The 19,367-nt window shown below is 51.8% G+C and overlaps 6 protein-coding genes across 6 annotated transcripts; 5 read left to right on the plus strand and 1 right to left on the minus strand.

The window, feature by feature from the left end:
• Positions 1 to 7: 7 nt before the first annotated feature.
• On the minus strand, positions 8 to 1,221 carry MIND_01376800 (uncharacterized protein; the record flags this gene model as incomplete). Its single annotated transcript, XM_037370187.1, has 4 exons — positions 8 to 808; positions 856 to 1,045; positions 1,098 to 1,165; positions 1,219 to 1,221. 4 exons carry the CDS (start codon positions 1,219 to 1,221, stop codon positions 8 to 10), a joined length of 1,062 nt encoding a protein of 353 aa, XP_037213188.1.
• A 1,709-nt stretch (positions 1,222 to 2,930) lies between these two features.
• Positions 2,931 to 4,191, plus strand: MIND_01376900 (uncharacterized protein; the record flags this gene model as incomplete). The annotated part of the gene is made up of 2 exons (XM_037370188.1): positions 2,931 to 3,264; positions 3,314 to 4,191. The coding sequence occupies 2 exons, from the start codon at positions 2,931 to 2,933 to the stop codon at positions 4,189 to 4,191; spliced, it is 1,212 nt and encodes a 403-aa protein (XP_037213189.1).
• Positions 4,192 to 5,099: 908 nt separating this feature from the next.
• Positions 5,100 to 6,369, plus strand: MIND_01377000 (uncharacterized protein; the record flags this gene model as incomplete). Its single annotated transcript, XM_037370189.1, has 2 exons — positions 5,100 to 5,433; positions 5,480 to 6,369. The coding sequence occupies 2 exons, from the start codon at positions 5,100 to 5,102 to the stop codon at positions 6,367 to 6,369; spliced, it is 1,224 nt and encodes a 407-aa protein (XP_037213190.1).
• A 6,873-nt stretch (positions 6,370 to 13,242) lies between these two features.
• On the plus strand, positions 13,243 to 14,551 carry MIND_01377100 (uncharacterized protein; the record flags this gene model as incomplete). Its single annotated transcript, XM_037370190.1, has 2 exons — positions 13,243 to 13,615; positions 13,662 to 14,551. The coding sequence occupies exons 1-2, from the start codon at positions 13,282 to 13,284 to the stop codon at positions 14,549 to 14,551; spliced, it is 1,224 nt and encodes a 407-aa protein (XP_037213191.1). The 5' UTR covers positions 13,243 to 13,281.
• A 175-nt stretch (positions 14,552 to 14,726) lies between these two features.
• Positions 14,727 to 16,319, plus strand: MIND_01377200 (uncharacterized protein; the record flags this gene model as incomplete). Its single annotated transcript, XM_037370191.1, has 1 exon — positions 14,727 to 16,319. The coding sequence occupies one exon, from the start codon at positions 14,727 to 14,729 to the stop codon at positions 16,317 to 16,319; it is 1,593 nt and encodes a 530-aa protein (XP_037213192.1).
• Positions 16,320 to 16,674: 355 nt separating this feature from the next.
• On the plus strand, positions 16,675 to 18,187 carry MIND_01377300 (uncharacterized protein; the record flags this gene model as incomplete). Its single annotated transcript, XM_037370192.1, has 6 exons — positions 16,675 to 16,768; positions 16,832 to 17,020; positions 17,078 to 17,160; positions 17,212 to 17,357; positions 17,418 to 17,508; positions 17,567 to 18,187. 6 exons carry the CDS (start codon positions 16,675 to 16,677, stop codon positions 18,185 to 18,187), a joined length of 1,224 nt encoding a protein of 407 aa, XP_037213193.1.
• Positions 18,188 to 19,367: the final 1,180 nt, after the last annotated feature.

Genomic DNA, 19,367 nt, shown 5'->3' on the forward strand with positions numbered 1-19,367 from the left:
TAAGTAATCACGGTAACGGTAGTCTTGTCCAATCCGCTGAAGGGCTTGTCCGTTCCTCAACGGTCGACATCGTATCCGACCGGCCCGGGGGCTGGAGCGGGTGGGTGGATTTAGGCTGGACACCCGGCGGCGCGTGGGAGTAGCTCTCGTCGTTTTCCCCGCTGAAGGCATATCCATAGGCCGACTGCTGGCTCTGACGGTGGTTGGAGGCGGAAGAGTAGACGGAGGAGACAGTGGATGCAGTCGAGTTGCGCGGATTGGCGCTCGCGTTGGCATTGGTGGTTTCCGAGCCAGGATTCGGTGTTGGGGGGACGACACCAATGGCGGGGAGGGGAGCGGGGTCGACATGCGCGTATCGCGCCTCCTGCCAAGCTTGGTCTGCGCCAAACCCAGCAATGTTGGGAGTTGTTGTCGAGTTGGTTGCCGAATGTCCCCGCACGGTATAATGCGGTGCCTTGCTGCTATAATTAGCCGCCAGGGCGCTCGTTGGCTGGCCAGCCCAGCCTGCCGCCGAATTCGGTGTCCCTGGTGTGCCTGGCACGAGCGGGGAGCTGGTGCTGGGCCGGGGCCAGCCACGTGGCGAGTCTGTCTTGCCCTCCTCCTCGTCGGTGTAATTAGACCGTTCTTGCATCAGGAATTGGCTGACATCACGTTTTCGGCGACGGCGGCGAACAAATAACAGGATAAGGGCGCCAAGAAGGATAACCCCGCCGACTGAGCCGACTACAGCGCCAATTAAGACACGATTGTTGTTGTTGGAAGAGGTCGCTTCGATCGAGGATGATGTGGGGGAAGAAATGGCAGGAATCTGTTAGACGGTAAAGAGGTGCAAGCATAGAGACTCAGATGACCCACCGAAGTGTCGCTGGTTAGAGCAGGAGAAGGCGAGCGGGAAGATGGTGTCGTTGTTGACGAGACACGGGAAGAAGACGGTGACAAGCTGCTTATACTGGAGGCATGTGATGAAGATGGCGAGAGAGAAGAGCTGCGTGGGGCGGAAGATGAGGGGGGTGGCTGGGTCGGTGACGGTGTGGATGAGGATGGTCTATGAGAAAGTAAAATCAAAACGTGGCCCAGGCGCTGAACGAATAACGCACGGATGGGAGCTCAAAGACGGTCCTCCAGCCGATGCACTCGACGCAGGTGGCACAGAAGATGAAGAAGTCTATGGCCAGAGTGATGAGCGTATTTATGACACTATTTGCGGACCGAGCGCACCATAATAAAAAGAGGTCGTCAGAATCTGGAGCGCAAGGCGCTACGATCGCGGGGGGAAAGGGGGGTGGACGCTGTCCCCCTCGCGCTTTTCTGGTCGGGGGTCCGGGGCAGAGTTCGCGAGGCACTGCCCACGACTATATATGAGCCTCAGATTAGCGCGTGGGTTATTGATCATGTCGACGTCGTTCTCGGCTGCAATCAGCTCATCACCACGTCGCACATGTAAATTTGGCTGCATCTCAGTTCCTGGACCTGGCTGGCGGGGTAGATTGCCCAACTACTATCCCCGAAGCTTGCAAGAGGCCAAGCTGACCCATGGTCCCGCCTTTACCCCCGGCCCGCGGCAAGGCCGTCCACTTCAATCGGGAACGGTGATTGACGTCGGTGTTTCAGCCGTCACCAAGAGAACAACGCAAGATTCCGTCTGAGCGGGACAGAGTTGAAGATTAGATGCACTGAAAGTCGGATCTAGGACGGTTATAAGTATCTAAGCTATCATTTGGAGTCAGGAGTCGATGGAGGGTGTTGTATACGCCGAATCAGACCCAGAAACGCTCCCTCGGAGAACACAGAACCATTCGCCCCGCTGAGCTGCGAGTTCTCATGGATCGGAAGAGAGCGCACATAAGGGACATAGGGTGGGGGTTAGATTTGAAGGGCCAAAACTCACACTCACTACGATCAAGTGACTCTGACGAAGCTAAATTGTACCCCTTGTCATCGGCAATTCCAAGTCACTGTTTCTCTAGTGGGCAGTAAGTTGTTTAGATACGGCCCGTAGGGAGAACATTACACGCCAGGAGGCATAGTCGAGGCATAACGTGGTTTGCGCGAGATGAAAAGCAGTATGTACATCCACTGAGAATGGTGTACCATGACTGCTCAAGGTACAAGTCATTCTAAGCTTCAGGTGGTTATCCAATCGCTCTACGAGTTGTCCGATCGCAGGAGATGGATGCAGCGAAGCGGGAATGACGAGCTTTCAAGGCGAATAATACACATGCAAGTGGATGCAAAATGGAAGGGGAAAGCGGGGGCCAATGTCGAGGAAAACGGGGTCTATTGACAAGCAACATAAGTACTCCAAGGTGGTGAGGTAGATTTTGGTACAGGTGTAGATTCTCGTCAAAAAACGATATCCTATCGAGGAATTATTCGGCGGATGAATGGACTCGTTTCGTGCACTCACCAGCATGACAAAGTGTTCCGTCGGTCTGCAGGGCATATTACCCAGTAGTTCCGGCTGACACAATTCCCCAAACGCCTCTCACTTTTGCTCTTCAATCCATCGCAAACGACTTTCCCAAGAGACCGTGGTGATAATGGGCCTAGAGCGTAAGCCACGATGAGGCGACTTCAGCAACGTGATTTCCACTTGCAATGATGACTCTGGTTGGGCGGTAGATTGAGGCGGTAGACAGTGGATTGACTCTGATTGAGAAAGCCAGTGACCATCGCCGACACTAAATAAGAACTGACTCATGAGGGTTGTGCATGAAGAAAGAGTCGCGTACGATGTATGGAAGCTCTAAGGGTTCAACCACCAGTTTTGAGCTGGCAGAATATCAAGTGGCTGAAAGCTGACATGGGAGGCAAAGGAGAAGTTTGTCACGCATGTCAATCTCACATGTCAGTCTCTAGTACGGCCATCGACGCCAGTGGCGACTACAGCATTCGCGATTGGTTCGCGGTGAGATACTTAGACATGGCAAATGCTGTTTCTTCTCGCTCTCACCTCTTTGCACTCTCGTTCCGCCCAAAACCAATGCAACGACATAAACGATTGTCGGCGTCTATTCGACATCGTCTGGGGCTGTCTTGTCACCATCTTCTTGTGCATCTGGGTCTCGGTGCACCCCAACATACCTCCCCCATGTCCTGAGGCCCCGAAAGGGATTGGCTTGGGCTTCTGGCACTGGTGGCTGATTGGGAGCAACCGACCATTCTTGCAGCGACTGAAGCTGATGACGGTGGCGCTAATTGCTCCTGAGATGATTCTGGGGTTCGCAGCAAGACAGTTCCAGATGGCGCATTACTTGTCCCAAGGTGCTTTCTGCTCTCAAGTGTCTTGTACCAGTTGCTAATTAAGCCGAAGATCACGGTGTCTCTCTAACACACGGATTCTTCATCGTAATGGGCGGCTTCGTGGATGCTGACGGCCATCCAATCGTCACACAAAAGCAACTGCGAGTCGATAGCGTTGTCGGGCAAATATGTGCGGTTGACAAGTCCGACATCGAAGACAAGAGTAAAGGCGATCTCTTCTCGAAAGCAATCGCGCTTTGCCAAGGGCTTTGGTTTATCGCACAATGCATCGCTCGGCGAGCCCAGAGTCTTCCCCTTACCGAGCTGGAGGTCGCGACACTTGCGTTCACAGCCATTAACGCAATGACCTGGCTGCTCTGGCTTAGAAAGCCTTTGGATGTGCGAAACCCAATCAAACTTTCAGCTCATACCACCCCTTCAAATCATGTCCTTAGCGACCCATATCCCGCCGACCTGAGCGGTCTCGAGCGGTTTGGTTTCCTGCTGGTAAACACATACCAACAGGATGAATACGACCCATTCTCCAGCCAGTTTGTGCCGACATTCTGGTGTACGGCATACAACGACCGTGACGAGCTCCCCGTCCTGTCATCGTTCATAACTCTCGGTGGCCAATTTTTTTGTGGCGCTATCTTTGGTGCTATTCACTTTGCCGCGTGGGGGGCGCCGTTTCCCTCTGTCGTCGAGATGTGGCTGTGGCGCATCGGAACGCTGGTACTCGTTGCCCTACCCATCCTATTCTTGCTCTTGGTTATCGGCATCACTATACTCCCCTCTGCCCAAGGTAAATCCCCAGCCTTGGTTATCGTTATTTTCTACTCGATGGCACGATGCATCCTCTTGGTTTTGCCGTTGTCCACTCTGCGTTCCCTCCCCCTCGCCGCGTTCGCTGATGTTAATTGGAGTGTTTATATACCTCACTTATAGTACGACCAATCAAGTTGCATGTACATATGTCCTACTTAACAAGTTACCAAAACTCGCAAAGTTTGATAAGCTGAACCACTGCTATCGACAGCAGAAACAGCTTATGGCAGTTGTAGAGCTCGCGCGGAGTTGATGAATCTGCGGACGGCGTCAATTAGCGCATGGTCTGGTTGAGGAAGCAGACGAACGGGAAGAGTTCCTGGATATCACGTTGTGGGACGACCAGAGAGTAGCATTCGAAAATGTGATCGTCAAATTTGTGAGGTCAGTCGAGAAGTGTGGGTAGGTTTCGAACAGGTGACGGCGTTGCGAGACGGGTACCAGCATAAGCAACGCAGTCTTCCACTTCTCCCGCTCCCACTTTCCAGCCACCCATTCTGTTCGTTGGCTACTCCGCAACCTGACCGTTCTGTCATCGCATTGCTGTGTCTCGTGTGTAGTTTCCTGCTCGCGATATGCGGAATTCCACTCGATTGACGATGGGCCGACGCTTTGATCCAAGGGTAAGCAGGAGGACCAATGCAAGCCACGAATCACGCACTTATATGGAGCCCCCACTTCCGTTGATTATTTGCTTCCTCAGAGACGCGCCAGTCCACCCCGCTTGTGAGCGTGTCGGTGACCGTAGGTTGACCAGAGTTGACGTTTAGAGGGGAAATTGTCATATTCTCCATTGAAGAAGTGTTGGACTGAGGCGGCTCCGCGTCGGAAAGAAAGGGTTGCACACAGATATTATACGGAGGGCCAAGCATTCCGCCAGCAGATTGATTGCGTCTGCGAGCCTGGTGGTCGGATGAGAATTGACATGAGAGGAAAGGAGAGTGGTCGCGTCACAAAATCTCTCTCCGATAACTGGTACTGCCCCGACTCTCACGCAGACAGCATTAGTACTTCTCCAGACATGGCAAATGCTGTTCCTTCTCGCCGTCACCTCGACCTACGCTCGCTCTAACCACAGCGAATGCAACGACATAAACAACTGTCGGCGCCTATTCGACATCGTCTGGGGCTGCCTTGTTACGCTCTCCTTGTGCATTTGGGTCTCTGTGCACCCGAACGTGCCTCCTCCATGCCCTGGGCCACCGAAAGGGAATGGCTTGCGGTACCTGAGGTGGTGGCTGGTCGACAGCAATCGGCAATTCTTCCAGCGACTGAAGCTCATGAGTGTGGCTCTCATTGCGCCCGAACTCATTCTGGGTTTTGCGGGACGACAGCTGCAGATGGCTCATTTCCTGTCTCACCGTATATAACTTTTCTGTCTTGTACTCCAGTTGCTAATCGACTGCAGAACATGGCGTATCGCTGACACACGCGTTTTTCATCGTCATGGGCGGCTTTGTGGATGCTGACGGCCATCCAATCGTCACGCAACAGCAGCTCAAAATCCAGGATGTCATTAAGGAAATCCATAGAGTTCCCAAGTTGGACATTCAAGACAAGAGCAAAGGCGATTTCTTCTCGAAAGGAATCGCACTTTGTCAAGGACTCTGGTTTATCACGCAATGCATCGCTCGGCGAGCGCAACATCTTCCCCTTACCGAGCTCGAAGTCGTGACCCTCGCATTTGCAACAATCAACGCAATGACCTGGCTCTTGTGGCTCAGAAAGCCTCTCGATGTGCGGAGCCCCATCACGCTTTCTGTCCACACAACTCCTCCTAATCATGTTGGAAGTCGCCCCTATCCTGGCCATATGACGCGGGTGAAGCGATTTGCTTTTTTGTTCGCCAACTCATACAGCCAGGCGGAGTATGATCCTTTGTCGGCGACATCTGTCCCGACTTTCTGGTGCACTACCTACACTGATTACAACACTCTCCCCGGCTGGTCAGAGTCTACTATTACTATTTTCGGCCAATTCGCCTGCGGCACGCTTTTTGGCGGGATCCACTTTGCGGCATGGGGCGCGCCGTTTCCCTCTGTCGTCGAGAGGTGGTTGTGGCGCAGCTCGACGCTCGCGCTCGTCATCCTGCCTGTCCTTTTTTGCGTCCTGATGATGATCATCGGTGCGCTGGACTTGCCTCCTCAACGAATCAAATATCCGACCTTGGCTGTCATCGGCGGCCTTTACTCGATTTCAAGGGGTATCCTCTTGGTGCTGCCATTGACCACCCTACGGTCTCTTCCTTCGTCTGCTTTTGCGGATGTCAATTGGAGTGTTTACATTCCTCACTTATAACTTTCCTGACTTGCATTATGTCGCATATTCTAGTATACTATCACCATGGTAGCTTGACCGGCACGAAAACGCGTGTCTATAGCGCCAATATTCCCCTTTTGCATAGACTTATCTCGGTCGACGTGCGGTTCATTCCGTCCTCCAATAACTTCCTCGTTGTCTTGAATCCGAGCCGCATCCGGTTTCCTTCAAAAACCCGTCTCAACAGCCCCGCGCACTCGATAAACGAGCACTTACCAGATGAAAAGTCCAAACCAAACAGCTTCCATCTCCCCTGCATCCGTACTCCTCCCGCAATCGAGCTCGGCAGACATCCATATGTAAAGACCGTCGCTGGAACGTGGCTCGGGTTTGGGCAGCAACGCGAAAGCCATGGCGTTGAAGGCGAGTGTGGGGCGTGAGTCGGAGGGATGGGATGTTTGTTATGTGAGAGATAGAACAGAGAAAGATGAACGCAGCACGCACCTGAGATTGTTTCCGCCCATTGCGCGCAAGCCAAGCGCTGTTGTTGTTGACAGCAAGTCCGCCGGCTGCACGTGATCGCCGACAACCTTCTCTCCCGACGGCCATGGCAAAATGGCAATAATTAGAAGAAACGACCGACTACGACGACAGGCCGGCTAAGATTTAACGAGGAGACACTACAGCAACCTATACTGGATCAATTCCGGCCGCACTGGCCTTTGAACGGGCCGAAACTCGAAAATCTAAGTACTGAGACCTCTCGCCTACTTCTGCCGCTCAAATCGCCAACCCTTCTCATTGACAGCGTCTCCTGCTGCTCTTGCGCTAGTAACCGCCCGCCAACGACGACATGGACGACCAGAAGACAAAAACTGGGCGCACAGACCCGTTCTTGCCAACTACCCGCCAAACGGCGGTCTTGGCGACGATTCCTGCGGCCCTCGCTGCCCAATTTGCTCCAGAACGACCTCATTGCGAAAGCTGGGGGGCGGGACAGCGACAGCCGCTCCCCTGCTTTCCCCAAGCTTCTACCTCCGCTCGCGAGCCGCCAGAACGCGAAAACTCGGCGCGCAGACCCCGCCGGCCAAACGGCGGCCTTGGCAACGATTCTCGCTGCCCAACGACTTCATTAGCAAGAACTGGAGGCGGGACAGCCGCTGCCCCTCCCCTGCTTCTCTCAAGCCAGAAACCGCCCGCGGACGACGTTGTCAATGCCCAGAAGGCGCAAAACTCGGCGCGCAGACCCCGCCTTGCCAACTACCCGCCAAACGGCGGTCTTGGGGCCGATTCTCGCGGTCCTCGTTGCCCAATGCGCTCCAGAACGAGTTCATTGGCAAGAACCACGATCGCCGCCAACAGTCTCGCGCTCGGAGCAGCGAGCGCGGCCCCGCCAACGCTGAGCTTTACAGCCATAAGCCCAATACTCCCCGCAACAACACTGTCTCCGCCCCGGCCCAACTTGGCAACAACTCCGCCCTCGTCGTCCAAGTCGCTGAAGGAGGCATGATAAGCAAGAGTTTGCGGTCAAGACAGCAACGAGACCGACCTGCTCATCGTACCGAGCGGACCCATGACGAACTTGAAGAGCGGAACAACGTTGACCTAGCGCGGCTGTCCGAGACAGCGCTGGCAAGTTGTTTTGGGAGGGTTGTGGCCGTGCTTTGCGCAGACCGGAATGATTTCCAGAGTGTTGTCGTTGTTGCGAAACTAGCGCGAAACGGCCGATAGCGAACAGGAGAGGGTCTTGGTCGTCGTTCTGCGCGGGCTGCTCAACTGTAAGTGGTACTTATTTGAAGTCGCAGAACGTAAGGCTCACCGTTGTTACGGCAAGCAAGACCTGGCGGTCAAGACATCAACAAGGCATACCTAGTCGGCAACCTGCTGCTCGTTGCTGCCCCGCCAACACCGAGCGGTCCATCGGCGGAAAAACCGTGACCTCGGACGGTCGTCCCAGACAGCGCCGGTGAGTGGTTTGACATCGTTCTCGCCGTTCTTTGCGCTATGTGCAGGATTTGTCGTTGTTGCTGAAGACGGGGTTGTCCAATGGCAACGACAACGCTGGTCAGAGCGAAAGCGTCGTGGTCGTCGTCCGTCACGAACTTCTGCAATGTAAGTGGTAGTTAAAGTGGTATAACTAAATGCTTACCGTTGTTGCAGATGTCGCTGCCTTGAGATCCAACGGCAGTACTGCGACTGCAACGAGGTAAGCCAACGGCTGCGGGAAGGAACGGACAACGAGCTCACAGTGTGACAGAGGGCGGGATCTACTCCTGTAATCACGCGGTCGTCGTTGAAGACGCGGACCAACCTGTACCTCACCGCCAACCCAAGCTGAGGACATCGAGGAAGGCAGCAACAGAACCGCTTGTGGTCGTCTGTCGCGATCTACTCAGGTTCTAAAGCCATGCAAAGCTCGTGGTCGTCGGCTGTCACGATCTGCTTGACGGTGAGGGACATTTGAAGTGCAATGATCTCATAATCTCACTTTTATTGCAGACTGCTTCTGCCACGGGTTCCGGAGAGAACAGCGACGACAAGAAACTTGGAGAACGGGTACCACGACTGCCGCGCAGTAAGTCTAAGCTTGCAAGAAGAGAGCGACGACTCACTCGCTGTAGACTCTTGGATAACACTGTCGAAGACGCGGACGGCGAGGTCGCCGTTGTTGGTGCCCGACTCAAGGCGGTGGTCGACACGGGAGTTGGTGAGAGATGAGGACGGGCATTGTTGTTGTTGCTGGGCGGGCGAGGTCGGGGATGCCGGTTATTTGGAGAGCGTGATCGAATAGGTAGCGGTCACCTGGAATAGGGTAAGCATGATGAATGCATCAATCACGATGGGACATACCAGGGCGGCACCAACAGCAATGTTGAGCTTGACATCGGTCGCGACGACGAGCACAGTGGAAGTGGTCAGAAGGGTGCAGTTGCGGACACAGATGAGAGGCAAAAGTGAGTAAGAGAGGAAAAGAGGAAGAAGGGGGAATGATGGGAATGGCGGATTTGGGCTGGGTTTTATACCCAGAGCGCCACGCAAGCGGGCTCCGAGACGTGTGGGAAGATTCCCACCGGAAGCACGGATCGCGCAAGGCTGGACCGGGCGAATTCGCCACTGTCGGAATACGCGATAAACACTTGGAAATGAAATTTCCGAGTATTTGTGTCCATCCTGGGTCATTGTGCTGGGTGGTGCAGCACTCAAACTCATGGTAAAGCCCCATGTTGAAGTTTCTGCAAGTTGCAGCGGTAGATAACACGCTGAAATACTCAAGAAATGCAAAATATCGTCTGGGGGTGAAAACGAAAAATACGGACCATCCGTAAAGCGGAGCGCCCATCTTCGACGCGAGTGACAGACGGGATGATGGTACCGTAAGATATGGCCTAGAACAGGCCGTAATCCCCTGAGCTTACCGCTGAGCATGCAGGAAGCGCGGAAGAGGTATCCCACAGATACGGCGAACTTACCACAATTGAGGGGGATATGAGGGCGGGGAGCCGCAGAGGACATATACCACGTGATATGTGTCAGTTTTCAAGGAGATCGGCCGGCGCCCCGGCTCAGAATCCCAGGAATCAGCGAAACAACACACCTGATGAAATCATATATTTTGGGTCCTCTGTCGCCTCAGGTGAGAGTACGAGTCAGCAGAGAGCTTACGTAAGCACGTCATCCTGAAATTTGAGCCCAATCGGAGCATATTTAGCTATAGAACGGTGATTCAATCGTGAATTTCCATTTTTGGCCGCAGGCGGAAGTATGCAATAAGGTCACGTGACCGCTCGGCGGAGCGCAGGTTTGAAGTTTTAACTTGAGTTTTGAGTGTGAGTCATGCATGGAATGTCATTAAACTTCAGTTTATCACAGCTTTGGATTGATTCAACAAAATTTAACTTCATCTTCATCTGAAATTCCGGGTTCAAAGCATTTCCAGCCTATCAGCTGGTCACGTGACTGCTCCTGGCATATGAATGCTTTCATCATAATGTCAACTGGTGCCTGCAATATTTTCTACTGATTTCCATTGCCATTCTTTCTACAAAACATTATTTATATTAGACGTACTCTTGGACATCTTGCTCAACTTCCATATAGGAAGGGTAACCAGCAATGTCCTTCCATCATTTTTCCTTGACCTTTCTAAGAATGGTTTGGAAATTTTTCCATCACTGATGAGTACTTGACCATGTTTCATAAACCTCTTTATGGCATCCTTTTGATTCTCCTTGTCAATAATTTGTTTTTGAATATCACAAGTAACAAATTGAACTTTTTATGCATGTTATGGGATAAGCTACTTTATCTTGTGATACCATCAAAATCTGTCTACTGAGCCATTATGATTCGCGCTGACTAAGCAATTTATTTCATTTTTACCCACTTTCTATTTTTCTTAAAAAATGCTAGGAGATTGATAAATCTTCATCTTGACTCTCACAATAGGCCAAATCATTGATCAAGCTGTGGAGCTGGATTAGAATATTTTATTGCCTTTTTATATACTTTTTATTGCAACCTAAACCATAGTCAATCTAAGAATCTAGCCTAAATATTGAGCTACATCAACACCACTCTTGAGTTTATAGGCTATCAGGTCTGATTTAGTTTTAGGCACTTTTTATTTTGCCTGCGATGAGGTCATGTGACCAACTCGGATCCAAGCATTTTCTTGCTTTCTCATTGATTTTACCCACTTTTTATTATGCTTATTCCTTGCCAAGAATACATCTGTTGACAAAGATTTTTATTTTATTTTTACCCACTTTTTATTTGGCTTATTCCTGGCCAAACCCTAGTTTGGCATATACTTCTGACCGTATCTACTTTGGGACTAAATCCAATTCTGGCTGGGTTCTTAGCCCGTTTTGGCTGATAACACCCTATAAATCTGCTGTCAAATCCCCATGTCAATTTTTCAAAGGATAGCAATTTGGTATAGAGGAAAGTTTTTATTTGATTTTTATCCACTTTTTATTGGGACTGCTGATATATATCCAAAAGTACTTATCCAATTTTGTTAAACTCATTTTTCTTTTGCCTGAAATGTAAAGAGCTCAAACACCCAATAAATATTTTGATTTCATTTTTAGTGACTTTTTATTGGGCTTATACTGTACTATTTTGATCATTTCGTCACCCCGCAGGTGCGTGACATGCACAATGAAGCCTACCCCATTAGGGAATTTTGCTGCTGGAAAATTGCTATTTATAGCTGAATTTTGCGCAATTAAAAACTTGTGTGACTGATGAAGAATTTTCGTTGGACTGGGTCCTGTGTGACACGTGACTGACAAACTGTTTAAAATAGTACAATATTGGTTCAGACCTAAATCCTCATTGAGACATGTTTTATTTGATTTTTACCCACTTTTTATTGGCTTATTCCTTACCAAGCCCTGATTTGGCATAACAGACTGAGTTATGTTTACGCAATGCTTAATCAACTATTATCAAGACCATCATTGCAGAGTGATGGCAAGCTAAACTTTGGTTTAGGATCAATATTTTCTCTAAATCTGATGTTTACCTTTCCCCAGTTTCAGTTAGGACAAAGATTAGTTTTGACTAACAGAAGTCATTAACAGTATTGATGTTTCTGGACAAGTTCAGTCTTGATCCCACTTTTTATTGAACTACTTGTTGACTATGTCTAGTTTTGGCTAACATCGATTGTTAGCTGACATGCTCAAACTTTTGTTCCAAATCCAATTCCATCCAGATGCACCTCATAATTTGCACCAATTTTATCTTGTTTTATTTGTTTGCAAATTAACATTTCAGGAAGTGTTGAGTTGTAATTCTCACTTGTTTTGAAAAACACAGTAATCAAAGCCAGAGTCGAACACAAGACTGCGCTTGGGAAAATGAACGGTTGAACGCAACAACGGGAAGCACAGGTCCAGGCCTGGCCATAACATAACATATTTCGAGGTCCGATCAAGGGAGGTGACGCCAAGTGGTCACACCCAACCGCTCTTTTCTCTTTCCCCCCATGATTGAAGGTGAGCCGACGAGCGGCGTTGCACAAACTGAGGACTTGCGACCTTATACAAGATTTCGTAGCTATATATCGGCTGGTGGAAGCGCAGAAAAGTACAGAGTAGAATTTCAATATTATCTGAATTTATACTATCAATATTAGACAGCAGGTACTTGTTCACTTTCTAAAGCTTTCCGGATGTTTTAGGGACCAGCAAGCAGCTACAAATTCAATATTCCGGGCTCATGATTTCTAGTTTTCCTCCTGCTTCTCATCTTTAAGTTTATCGACAAAAAAGGGCCGGCCCGGCACATCCAGTTTGACGTGAGAGCATCAGCGTTACGCATGGGTGACCATCAGTGCCATTCTCGACGGTGCATTAGCACAAACCTAAATCAGTTTGTGAATGTCATGGTGGTCGTCGTTATACTGGTGAGTGCTCTTGCGCTGTGTGGTAGCTGTTGTCTGACCAGTCCCCCAGACAATGCCTCAACTCCCCCTACCCCCCTACCCCCTTCCGCCCCGACTCTCACTTTTTTTTTTGTCACTGTCGGTCCACTGCCTTCGGGAGGGGAAACCCTGGCCCGACATTGAAGGAACTGCAGAATGGGGTTGTGTACCTGGGGCACGCGTCGGAAATCGCTAATTAACGCGATTTTGGGTACATCTCATATTTCTTCCTGCCAAAAGTACTGTAAAAAGAGTAAAATCCAAATTAAAAGTAAAAACACGTGACCGCGTGGACTTGGGCGTGGAGCCGGGGGCGGAGGTGGAGCCGAGGCCGGCCGGGGCGGAGGTGCTGCGGTGGAGCAGACGCGACGTGGCGTGGCCCGAAGCCGGGGCCGAGGCCGAGGTGTGACCTGCGCACAGGAGCCGCGGTCGATGAGAATTGACATGAGGGCGTCACACTTCCGATAACTGCCCCGACTCTCACGCAAACAGCATTAGCACTCCGCCAGACATGGCAAATGCTGTTCCTTCTCGCCGTCACCTCGACCTACGCTCGCTCGAACCACAGCGAATGCAACGACATAAACGACTGTCGGCGTCTATTCGACATCGTCTGGGGCTGTCTTGTTACACTCTCCTTGTGCATTTGGGTCTCTGTGCACCCGAACGTGCCTCCTCTATGCCCTGAGCCACCGAAAGGGAATGGCTTGCGGTTCCTGAGATGGTGGCTGGTCGACAGCAATCGGCATATCTTCCAGCGACTGAAGCTCATGACTGTGGCTCTCATTGCGCCCGAACTCATTCTGGGTTTTGCGGGACGACAGCTGCAGATGGCTCATTTCCTGTCTCACCGTATAGAACTCTTCTGTCTTGTACTCTAGTTGCTAATCGACTGCAGAACATGGTGTATCGCTGACACACGCGTTTTTCATCGTCATGGGCGGCTTTGTGGATGCGGACGGCCATCCAATCGTTACGCAACAGCAGCTCAAAATCCAGGATGTCGTTAAGGAAATCCATAGAGTTCCCAAGTTGGACATTCAAGACAAGAGCAAAGGCGATTTCTTCTCGAAAGGAATCGCACTTTGTCAAGGACTCTGGTTTATCACACAATGCATCGCTCGGCGAGCGCAACATCTTCCCCTTACCGAGCTCGAAGTCGTGACCCTCGCATTTGCAACAATCAACGCAATGACCTGGCTCTTGTGGCTCAGAAAGCCTCTCGATGTGCGGAGCCCCATCACGCTTTCTGTCCACACAACTCCTCCTAATCATGTTGGAAGTCGCCCCTATCCTGGCCATATGACGCGGGTGAAGCGATTTGCTTTTTTGTTCGCCAACTCATACAGCCAGGCGGAGTATGATCCTTTGTCGGCGACATCTGTCCCGACTTTCTGGTGCACTACCTACACTGATTACAACACTCTCCCCGGCTGGTCAGAGTCTACTATTACTATTTTCGGCCAATTCGCCTGCGGCACGCTGTTTGGCGGGATCCACTTTGCGGCATGGGGCGCGCCGTTTCCCTCTGTCGTCGAGAGGTGGTTGTGGCGCAGCTCGACGCTCGCGCTCGTCATCCTGCCTGTCTTTTTTTGCGTCCTGATGATGATCATCGGTGCGCTGGACTTGCCTCCTCAACGAATCAAATATCCGACCTTGGCTGTCATCGGCGGCCTTTACTCGATTTCAAGGGGTATCCTCTTGGTGCTACCATTGACCACCCTACGGTCTCTGCCTTCGTCTGCTTTTGCGGATGTCAATTGGAGCGTTTACATTCCTCACTTATAACTTAAAAATAAAGCCCGGTTCGCATATTCTAGTATAATACACCATGGTAGCTTGACCAAACTGGTCAAAACCAAAATTTTGTAATCGTCTCAAGCTTGCTTTGTTTCCCATACCAAATTGCCACGTGATGATTTTTTTTGCACCGCCTTCAAATTGGCACTTGCTTTTGACTGTCATGGCGATCTTCCCCGCCGAGCTCTGGGAGATTGTCTTCGACCTTCTGCTAACAGACAATACGCTCTTGACTCTCGCAGCCGTTTGCCGACAATTTAATACGCGCTGCATTGAGCTCTTCCTTCACCACCGGGGCGTCTCTCTTGACGCTATCCTCAGCGCGAATCCCGCTTCTCTCGACTCTGACAGCCTCACCGCACTAGCCATCTACGCTCCACAAGAGGATCTCCCCTTCAAAATGCTCACATGCGTCGCACTCGACTCGTACGACTGCCCCCGGCTGATCGTGTGTCTAGACAACATCATTCGTCGGTCGCCCAAGCTACACGTGCTATCCCTCTCGTTTTCGGTCGACCTGTTTGGGCTCCCTGCTCACGAGAGCCAGGCTGCCTTGGCACAGCTCTGCGGGCTCATTTCACGTTTCGCCAATCGCGGCAAGAGTACTACTAGTAGGAAAGCCGACCCGGTGTTCATCCTGACGCCAGACACCATGTTTACCTGCTCGGTGAGAGACGTTGCCGACTGGAAACTCCACAACTGGGAGTTCAACCCACCTCAACCGCGGAGAAAACTGTGGTTTGAGAAACAAAAGGCAGAGAACTTGAAGCGGTCGACAGCACCAGCCGGCACGACAACGCGTGTCTATAGCGGAGGCATCGCCAATATTCCCGTTTTGCATAGACTTATCTCAGTCGACGTGCGGTTCATTCCCTCATCCAATAACTTCCTCGTTGTCTTGAACCCGAGCCGCATCCGGTTTCTCTCCCTCAATCCGCATGCGGTAGACATCGCATCGGAGCAGTGCATCCAAGCAGTGCTCGACCACGCGCTGCTCCCCGAGTTTCGCTTTTTGTACCTCCTTACCGTGGTCGGACTAGGTCCGACACAGCTGCATCGCTTTCTGACGAACCATCCAAGCACCTGTCGCATCACCTACAGCATGAGGGTTGCCACTGCTTCGAAGTCTGGACCAAAATCTATATTCGGGCCCCCAATGCGCCATCCATCGCTCCAGCATCTAGCATTGCACATTCCCGACCACCCCGACCCGCAGGGTCATTCGCTCATTGCGGGTCTGGTGGACAGCCCCTACTTAAACACATTGGACATCTCATTCCTGTCATATACCCCCAACCCCGCCGTTCAGACAGACAACATCCTCGGTGCTTTGGAGTGTCTGTCCACGAGCCAGCGGCAAAACATACAGCTAATCATGTTCATACACGGCCCACGCGACTTCTCGATATTCCAGAAGGCAGCGCGCTACACCACCCGGGCCGGTGCATTGTCAGAATTGAGCTGTGCCTGGGCAAACGAGCCGCGTGGGCTCCAGTTGGCACAGCGGCTGGATTGTGTGGCAAAGATGGAGGTGACCGTGCTCTCCGCGCCAATCGGTCGTAGGCTGCTGAGATGGTGCAGCCTTCTCCCCATGCTCCAGCAGATCAAGTTCAGGTTGATGATCAAGTATTTGCGCGGGGTCTCAAAGCGGAACCGGCTGACGGGACAAGAAATGGGGACCGCGAGAGAGCAGTTTCTGGCTGAGGCAATGGAGGCGTTGCCGCATGTGGCCACGGTGCTTTGTGAAGTCACTTAGTCAATTCTTTGCAGTTGGGAGTACTAGTAGTAGTTTTGCATTACAGTAGTTACTCTATGGGCAACGAGAGAGGCAATGGCGAGTAATATTAGTCTGGTAACAGTCTCGTTACCGGGTCACGTGCGCACAGATCAGTTGCCTCTTCTCAGCTTCCTTCTTTGTCGCCACTCCCATTCTCCACGAACTGGCCTCCTTTGTGCAGCTGCCTTGCAGGCTCTTTGGCTGCATAAGGTCTTTGTTGCCCTGGCATCATGTGAAACGCGTCTTTCAGCTGTGTTTCTGAAAGGCGGCAACAAACAGTTAATATTTGAAGCCTCGCTAACCTCGATGGTTTACTTCTTCAACTTCGTCTTCCATGGCCTCTCGTCAAGCGGCTTATACATCGCTCCACACCGTGGAGGATGTCAAGAAAAGAGTTGAAAGCACCAGAGATGCTCGATTTCAAGTTGGTACGTGTCCACTGTCAACGAGTTTGCTGCATCCGTTCAGACATCATCCTCTGGTACTTTTAGATTGCGCATCCAACACAAGTAGTCTGGTCAACATGATTCCACCTGCTGTCAATGGGGGCGTCAAACGCAAGCGCGAGGAACTTGAAGATGAAAGCGGGGGTTCGGAGTTGGTGCGCTACGCTCCTCGGCCACGCACGGGTCAACATGGCTGGGGCTCGTGGCGTCCTTCAAGGTTCTGGAGCTGTCGCGGTGAGTCTCCGAGCCCACTCATGCCATTACCAGTGGTTTACCAACTGTTTTTTGCAGAGCGCACTGAGCCGCCGCAGCGCCACCCGCGGTTCTTTGGTGAGAAGAACATCGTGATCCGTGTCGGGTCCATGGTGTACGAAGTCGGTCTCTCTCTTTCAGGTCAGACTGGTGGAGGCTTGAATTCGTTATAGGTACCCCAACACATACTCGCTCCTGATTACGAAACAACGACTTTTTCGCGGCGATTGAATGAACCAGCGACGGAGGATAGCCCGCTTGTACTGAGTCCCGAAGACGCCTGCGGGCTGGACGCATTTCTGGAATTGGAGTATGACAAGTAAGTCGCCGTCACTCTCTGCCAGTGTGGCAGTGTTCCCAGTTGACAACTTGGTCACAGACGCAAATGCGATAACAAGCGAACCCCTGCGGATCTCGAGACATTCATGCAAGCATACAAATTCGCCCACGCCCACCAAATCCAGAACAGGGTCAGCTGGACCCTCGAAATCATGCACCACATTCTCCTTGGGCATGCCTCCAAAAAAGCCCGCCGACGCTCTCCCACACGACCAGTTCCCGCCACAGCTTTGCGTCAAACTACTCCGCTTCCTTCAAGGTATCCAGCTCTTCAACGAATTTGGCGTTCAGAAACAACTCGAGCGCCGCCTCGAGGCAACACTAGTCGACTACGTGGCAGACGATACCATTCTGCTGCCTCAGGCAGTTGAAATAGCCGAGTCCAATGGCTTTCGGCGGCTGCTGGGGGAGGTCTACTATGTCACCCTCTGCAAGCTCACCAAGACCCAGCCCGCGGATACGATCTTAACACCCATAAGATTCAACACCAACGGTCTAGACGCCATTGACGAGCGCAGGCTACGCAATGGCCACTTCTCGCTGACTGCTTGTGGTCAGCGCGTGGCGCAAGAGTTGCGCGAGCATAGCTGCCCGCCGCGTTATGCCAATGCCCCGGTCGCACGGTGCCGCTGTCTTTTGGGCGGCCAAGAGTGGCTGGCCGCGTTGCTCAGCTCCGGCCCGGACCTCCGTGCTTTCCTCGATTGGGCGGAGAGGAACGGCGCCAACGCGCCGCGGGAGTGCGTAGAAATGTTGACGAAGTTGCGCGAGGAGCTGGATTGCACACTGACCGACCACTTTATCGTGTCGTAGCTTTTGTCTGAGTATAAGATTTTTTAGTATTATTATTATAATGCCAGTGGCCACTGGCCGTCAAGGAAATACCGGCCCCTGGGCTTGTGAATGACACGCATGCTCTCGTCAACTTCCGGTGCAGACGTCCAGCTGACCCTCTGGGCACTATCTGTACCCGCACTCCACGTGAAATTTGGGCCAGACCTACTCCAGCTCACGCCTCCTTCGTTGAATTTTATCTTCTCGAGCGAGGGAACACGACAAGCGACTGTCTCGACATATGAGAGCTCCAATGCCAGCTCGCTGAGCGTGTGTAGTGGGCGTGCTGATTGAGTGGGCGGACTCTTGGGTCGGAGCGTGTGTGGGAGGAGCCATTCCGGTATTTCGCGCCAGGCATAGTCATACCATCCGTCGGGAAAGCGATGAAAATGCAAGGTATGCAACTTGGAGAGCCGACTGAGATGTTTTGCACTGAGAACCTCGAGGCCAGACTGGAATACGATCAACAAGTGATACTACCAACCAGTTAAAAGACGAACTTTCGATGGTCCGCCTTGATGGTAGAGAAGTTCTAGTGCCTCCAAATGCGGGAGCCGAGTGGCGATGTACTCAGCGAGAGAAGCAGCATCGTCCCAGGATATAAGAGTGAGAGCGAATTTTTTGAGGGATGGAGAATGGCCATAAAACACGACTTTGTCAACAACTTCAAAACCGTCCTTGCGGGTTAGAAGAGTCCCCTGGACAGCAACGGTGACCAGTCCCGGGCCAAGGGTCGTGGCCGGCAACAAATGGAAAATAACTTGACGCGGCGCAACGAGTGCCTGGAGTCGAAGAAGAGGGACTGAATCGTCTATGTCGTACATGTTGTTGAAAGAATAGGTAGTAAATTCAATGTCTCTAGCTAATTTACAGGTGCTGTATTTATACTACTAGAGGGAGTCATAGAAGGAGTCAGAAAAAGTATGAGTCAAGTACAAATGAGTCGGCGCGCATCAGCGCAGTGAGTCGGTGTGGCGGTGACTCGGGCTGACTCGAGTTTGCCGCTGAGTTGGTCATTTCAACACTCCCCCTCAAACTCGGGTCCGTCCGAGTTCGGGTTGATGTGCGCAGAGGTGAACTTGCCTCCGTTAGAGGCTTCGATTGCGACGAAGGATGAGCCGGGCTTGGCGTAGGTGCGGGTGCGTGGGCCGAGTATGAT

Source organism: Mycena indigotica (assembly GCF_014461135.1).
Source record: "Mycena indigotica strain 171206Taipei chromosome Unknown Mind.scaff0017, whole genome shotgun sequence".
Lineage (NCBI taxonomy): Eukaryota > Fungi > Basidiomycota > Agaricomycetes > Agaricales > Mycenaceae > Mycena > Mycena indigotica.